The sequence below is a fragment of the Helicoverpa armigera genome, chromosome 11 (assembly GCF_030705265.1).
Source record: "Helicoverpa armigera isolate CAAS_96S chromosome 11, ASM3070526v1, whole genome shotgun sequence".
NCBI lineage: Eukaryota > Metazoa > Arthropoda > Insecta > Lepidoptera > Noctuidae > Helicoverpa > Helicoverpa armigera.
Window position 1 is genome coordinate 4,292,877 of NC_087130.1, and position 7,465 is coordinate 4,300,341.

Below are 7,465 nucleotides of genomic sequence, written 5' to 3' on the forward strand. Positions count from 1 at the left end.
CTTTTATTTTAATAAGTGCTCGTTCGGTTAGACGCTGTGATAGGCCTATATAGAAACTTTAACTTTTTCTTAGAAATATGCCTTTACTCTTCCTAACTTTGCAGCTGCATACATTATTCAGGTCATCTAAGGATAAGCTACACCATAAGAATTACCATCAACCAATGACATCACTTCACCAGTAGCCGACTCTATGTTCAGAATAAGCTACTGGTATTTGGCGCAACACGTGATATCGATTTTGTATACAAATCTTATTAATAGTAATGAGGTATGCATTCCATGTTATGGGACACTTAGATCCGGGTGGTGTTTGACATAGAATCAATGATTAAAGGTTTATTTGAATACTGGAATGGCAATAAAGCTATGATAAGCTACTGTACCTATTGCAAAGTCTTGACCAGTGTTTCTATCAATACACATAAGATTATAAGGAATTCAATTGAAAAGGGGTTATATTCTTGAGCTGTGCGGTGGAATAAATTCAAAATGTTTAGCTCATAAATTCATAATAAAATGGTAAGTATTCATATTTTTTTATTTTTAAATTTTTTTTTTTAAATTTTAATAATAACTAGCCGTTTTTCCGCGGTTTTACCCGCGTCCCGTGGTAACTACTACCCGTACCGGGATAAAATATAGCCTATGTTACTCGAGGATAATGTAGCTTTCGAATGGTGAAAGAATTTAAAAAAAAACGACCCAGTAGTTTTTGGGCCTATTCATTACAACCAAACAAACAAACAAAGTTTTCCTCTTTATAATATTAGTATAGATTAACTCATATCATTTAGCAACCTCAATGAGTTGCAGATTTCATTGACAAGTCATATCCATACAAATCCAACACAACGTTTTTTACGCACACAATAAAAGACCAAGAGTCATTCACACATAACATCAATCAATCTTTTAAACGTGACGTTGAGAAATAATAAATTAACTTTAATAGATAACTACAATATAGGGCACATTAAAGGCCGATCCCAATATTTGATCCATCTGTGATTTCGCTTACTAAAGATAGGAATTTGACATGTATGTGTCAAATGACTGATCTCTAGTGACCAAAACTAAAGATGGATAGAATATTGGGACTGGTCATAAGACGAATAAATTGAATTAATTTTTATGTTGATTCGACGAGAAAGCTCATAAACAATAACAAGACGTGGGAGCGACTGTTTATGTTTCATACAATTGACTGTTTTTGATGATTTTGTTCGTAACAACAACGACGTAACTTTACAATATTATTTATTTTTGTGTTAAATCGTTTCCGATTCAAGTAACTTTGTGGGTCAATATTTTAACTTGTGTTGCAAGTAAATTGTAAGAAAGTTACGGCTAAGAAAGTTAGTTTTTGCGGCTACAGCATGCTTAGTAAAATTATATTACCTATCGATATACATATGGTTTATATCGGTTGAAATAGGTCACGTTAAGAGCTGATTTTGCAACTGCTACGATATTCATGACAAAATGAAAGAACATTCGTATTTTTTGTAGTTTTCTTTATTATGTTGCAAACAAAATAAAATATTTTACCTCACAACTTTAGGGAGCTATTTATTTAAAATTAAATGTTACACACAAAATTAAGATAAACTTGCTTATAATGTAGAAAATGTGGGAATTGACTTCTTGGAATTCAAATTAGGGACCAAATTATTAACAAGCCTCTCCCTAATGATGATATCATATGCGTGGTTTTAACCAAATTAAATATTTAGGATTCAAGGAAAATAGGACTGTATTATTCAGTACCCTACCGTATTATGTCTGCTCTAAATACCAAAATAAAAATTTCTGTCCCAAAAATGCTAACCCAAGAATTTACCCAATTTTATACTGTAATTTTTCAGCAAGATTTTTACTTTTGAATAGATTTGCTGTTGCCGATTATGAGTGTTTTATCTATCCGCTGGCTTTCAAAGATAATTGTTAATTCTCTCACTATAATGCTACTTATTTTAGACCACCAATACATTTTACAATACGCAAGTTACAAAACGCTAGGGCCACGTTCAATACAAACATTCATTAATGGGTTCTACTCAAAGCTTTAAAGATTATCCTTCTAGTCAGACACCAAAAACAAAAAAAAAAATAATCACACACAGAACAAACACAGGCCTGCGCAAATAGGTTGTGTCTCTTTTGGACATAAATGATAGAGTTGGTCTATACTTTATAAGTTTAATTAAGTTTTACAATATTGTGCGTGATGTATTAATGGCGTATAAAAAGAGAAGAAAAAACTTAACAAAAAAATATCAGTGTACGCAGTGCCAATATAATAAAAATAAAACTAAACTGGACCATGGTCTTTTGATCCATGTTAGGCCCCAACATCCTCCCGCCGTTGAAATCTTCGGAGTTCAACTACATATCCAGTTTATCAGCCGAAGGTAGAGGACACAGCCGAACTAGTGGTCGCCGCACGACGCCACGCTGAGTCTTCACATCTGCAACTCGGGAAATCCCATCCGAGCCAGGAAATAATCTTGTCACTCGTCCTAGTCTCCAGCATAAGGGAGGAGAGTTATCCTCTTTTAGAAGAACCAGGTCTCCAATGTTGAGACTGGTATTGTCAACCTTCCACTTGCAGCGTTGCTGTAGCTCAGCGATGTATTCACGCTGCCATCGACGCCAAAAATGTTGATGGAGGTGTTGTATCCGCTGGTACCGTCGTAGGTTGTCGATGTTGTGGTCTTCAAGCGAAGGCGACGGAATAGCGGTGAGAGCCCGGCCAATCAGAAAATGACCAGGGGTAAGGCAAAGGAGGTCATCGGGGGTTGAGGACATTGGATAAAGAGGACGACTATTAAGGATGGACTCTACTTGCGCAAAGAGAGTAGATAACTCTTCAAATGTTAAATGAGAATTACCCATTACCCGTTTTAGGTGATACTTAGCCGATTTTACGCCGGCCTCCCAGATGCCGCCAAAATGAGGAGCGTAAGAAGGAGAAAAAATGAATTTAATTCCCTCCCCACTTGCAAAATCAGATAAAGCATCTGCGTTCATATTAAGGAAATTATTTAATTCTTTAGCACCAGCTACAAAATTGCGACCATTGTCGCAGAATACTTCCGTTGGCCTACCACGTCGCGCCACAAAGCGTCTGAATGTCATAATGAAAGCATCTTTACTCAAATCAGTCACTGCTTCCAGATGTAAGCATTTATAAGTTAGACACACAAAAAGACAAAGATAACCCTTTATTAATTTAGCACCGCGTCCTTTTCTGTTCAACATAAAAAATGGACCAGCGAAATCTATACCCACGGTAGTAAATGGAAAGGATGGCGTGACCCTTTGAGAAGGCAAATTGCCCATCATAGGCTCCAAAGATTTGGCTTGAAATCGCCTACACCTGAAGCAACTACGAACAGTTTGTCGAGCAAGACGTCTACCATTAATCGGCCAAACGTAGTCTCTAATAACACCTAACAGCAACTGAGGCCCAGCATGAAGATTACGAAGGTGTTCACGTCTAAATATTAGTTTTGTTAGATGATGAGAGGCGTCGAGTAATACGGGATGTTTTTTATCATATGGATAGTTTGATGAATCGATACGACCTCCCACTCGAATCACTTTATCCTTAGGGCAATAAAATGGAGATAATGATAGAAGCTTGGATTTTAAATTTAATTGCTTGCCTGCAACGAGAGTTTTATATTCCTGTGGGTATGATTGTTGCTGTGCTAAACGACATAAAATGATATGGGAATTGTTTAATTCACTCAATTTTAATATTCCTTTTACTAATGGTTGCTTGCATGATTTTAGTTTTAAGTTCGTAATATATCGAATAACATATGCAAATGAACGCTGTAAATGAACATAATCCTGATATTTTTCAAAATTGATAAGATTTTCCTTTAATGGCTCTGAATTAATAGTAGTGAAATTTTGCTTAATTTCTGGCAAATTGTTTATTTCTTTAGTGTCAATCTTACTTAAAACTGGCCAGGAATCCTCAGCTTGTAACAAGTATTGTGGTCCCGACCACCATAACATATTATCTCCGATTTGATTTGGACTCACTCCTCTAGATATAAGATCAGCTGGATTTAATGACGTTGGAACATGACGCCACGAGTTTACGTCTGTGAGCTCACAAATCTCCGAAATTCTATTTGCGACAAAAGTTTTAAGATTTTTAAAACTAGTATGAAGCCATGCTAGTACAATACTGGAATCGCACCAATGAACCTCACTATTTATTTGTATGTTTCGTAGAGCATCTCTGACCGCCTTGCACAGCCTGGAAGCTAGGAGTGCGGCACATAGCTCCAAGCGTGGAATGGTAGTGGGCTTAGTAGGTGCTATCTTGGACTTGGCACATAGCAACCTCACAGTGACAATATTGCCAGAATTTATTGATCGTGCGTATACACATGCCCCATAAGCGCTTTGTGAGGCGTCACAAAATGAGTGAAGCTCTATAGATGTTGGTTCATCGCAGAGTACATGTCTAGGAATTTTTATAGCCATAAGGGCAGAAAGAGATTCAGAAAACTTGTCCCATGCTTTGGAAATTTCTTCTGGAATATGATCATCCCAGCCTAACTTCTCCAACCAAAGTTGTTGCAAGATGATTTTTGTTTGAACAACACATGGACTGAGCAAACCCAGTGGATCAAAAATTTTAAACAAGTTTGACAGTATTGAACGTTTAGTTGGGTTATTGTTCTTTGATAACAATGATGAATGTATAGGAAAATGAAGTGTGTCAGTTGATGGGTCCCAACCCAAACCTAATGTACTAGAAGACTCACTGAGAGTTAATTTATCATCAGTATTTATTGAAGAAGAATCAAACAGAGTTTTTAAATTACTTTTAAGTTTTCTTAAATTAAAACAACCTAACCTTAATGCCGCAGTAACTCCATTAAGAATATGCTTTAGCTCTTGCTCGCTATCACTTGAAGTGATCATATCGTCTACATAAAAATCATGTTGAATAACATTTTTAATTATAACATCTGGATAGTCTTCACCGAGCTGCCAAAGACAACGAGTGCTCAAATAGCTGGAACTTGCCATACCATAGGTGACAGTATTAAGTTTCATTGTCTTGATAGGTAAAGATTCATCGTCTCTCCATAGTATAAGCTGTAAATTTCTGTCTTTATCATTGAGTTCCACCATGCGATACATTTTTTCTACATCTCCGGTTAAAAGATATTTATGCTGTCTAGCCCGTACTAAAATGGAGAAAAGAGAATCCTGCAAATTTTGACCTACCATGAGAATGTCATTTATTGACAGCCCAGATGAAGTAGCAGCTGAGCCATCAAACACAACCCGAATTTTGGTTGATTCACTATTTTCTTTGAATACAGCATGGTGGCATAAAAAATATGAAAGATCAGGGCGTAATATGTCAGATTGTGAGAGATGACCCAGCTGTTCATATTCCTTTATAAACTTAACATACTCTAATTTAAGCTGTGGGTGCTTTCTAAATCTTTTTTCTAAAAGATGAAACCGTTTTTTTGCTAGTGTGTATGATTCTCCTAAACAATTGGGTGAATCTTTAAGGGGTAATCTAACAGAAAATCTGCCAGTAGTTAATCGTTCAGTGTGAGTTATAAAGTGTTTTTCACATAGCCGTTCCTCATGACTTAATGTTGATTTTAATGGTATTTCTTCAAGGTCCCAGAATCTGGAAATTTGCTGATTAAAATCTTTTTCCACTATGTCTGATGAAGACAAAGAATGATGACATTGGATATTGACTATGTTGTTTAAATTATTTAATTCAATTGGACCTGAAACAATCCAACCAAATTCAGAACTTCTTAATGTAGGATTATTAAGCCCTAATGACTGTTGGTGGCAGCCAAGAATGTCCCAAAATAAATCTGCTCCGATGAGCAAATCAACATCAGAGGATTGATTAAAATTAGGGTCAGCAAGGTGTACCTCTGGAGGTATTTTCAGTTGCTGAGTGTTTAGTGTGTATGTAGGAATTTTACTAGTTAGTTCAGGTAGAATTAAGAATGAAGTTGTGACATGGAATGGCTTGATTAAAGAGTTTAATTGTGCCACACAGCTTTCCTTTACTTTACTATGAACCTGATTGCCAATTCCAACAATGTTTATATAATCATTATTTAAAGATTTACCTGATAGACATAATTTATCCTTTAGAGATTGTGTCATGAATGAGGATTGACTCCCGCAGTCCAATAATGCTCGTGCCCTTTCTGTTTTATTAGTTGTTGGATTGGATACCTCAACCATCGCTGTAGATAGTAAAATATACTTTGAACCCTGTGTTGTACAGTTAGCTATAGTTCCACAAGAATTTGTGGTAGTTTCATCAGGTGTTTCTGTCACTAACGGGATGTGTAGGAGTGCATTGTGTTTTTTCTTACACTCCCGGCAAGGCCGGAGGTAACAGTTCCGTGTTATGTGTCCTGACCTTAAACAATTTGCACAAAGGTTTAATTTATGTACTTCAGCTATACGTTCTTCTACACTCTTGGCTTTAAAAATAGGACAATCATAAATTCTATGTTGGCCTTGACAAACAACACAACATGAGGCAGTTGAAGAATTATTCTGACAAGCAGAGTTACATGTAAAGGATTTATTATGTGGCCGATCAGATTTATTATTGTTGTTCTTAAATGAAGTTGAACCTGAAGCCTTGTTGCTGTTATTGCTATTCGATGAATTATTTAAAGACACAAGAACATCTGCACGATCAGTTAGAAATTTGTTGAACTGCTGGAGATTGGGTACCACATCTTCCATAGAGCCACGCCACTCCTCCCATTTAGTGAGAGTACGATTATCAAGCTTAGAACTAAGTATATGTATTAATAAAGGGTCCCAATTATCAGTCTGTAGACCTAGCCCAGACAAAGCTCTCAGATTCTTGGTGACGTGGTCCACCATGTAACGAAGGGATTTGTCCGACTCACGAGTCATATTATTTATGTTTAACAGTGAAGTGAAATGATGACTAATTAATTGACGCTTATTGTCATAACGGTCACAAAGTAGTTTCCAAGCAATATTATAATTAGAATCAGATACCTCTAAGTTGCTCACTATTCTAGATGCTTCTCCCTCCAGGTATGATAAAAGATAATGAAATTTATTTATAGGTGCAATATGCCCATTATCATGTATGACAGACTTGAAAGTGTCACGGAATTCAAGCCAACGGAAGTATGTACCATTAAATTTAGCAATTTCTAACCGCGGCAACTTGAAACCTGCAATGAGATTATTAGTTACAATGGGATCAGATGACACATGGGTTTTATTTGACTGGTGCTTTTGAATGATGCCTTTAGCACTTGAAATGCTGGAGATAAATGATTGTTCAATATTGTCACGTTCGTCAATCTCCTCTTGTAAATTTCTTGAATTTAACACTTCTATCTGATTCTGCAAGTCGTCAAATTTTAATGATAGGGACTCAAATCGACTG

The 7,465-nt window shown here is 36.3% G+C and overlaps 1 protein-coding gene across 1 annotated transcript; it reads right to left on the minus strand.

Annotated features, from left to right (window-relative positions):
* Positions 1-2,388: 2,388 nt before the first annotated feature.
* LOC126056575 (uncharacterized) lies at positions 2,389-6,299 on the minus strand. The gene is made up of 3 exons (XM_064036947.1): positions 6,147-6,299; positions 4,233-5,789; positions 2,389-3,170 (listed from the first exon to the last, which is right to left on the minus strand). Exons 1-3 carry the CDS (start codon positions 6,262-6,264, stop codon positions 2,389-2,391), a joined length of 2,457 nt encoding a protein of 818 aa, XP_063893017.1. The 5' UTR covers positions 6,265-6,299.
* Between the last annotated feature and the right edge of the window lie 1,166 nt (positions 6,300-7,465).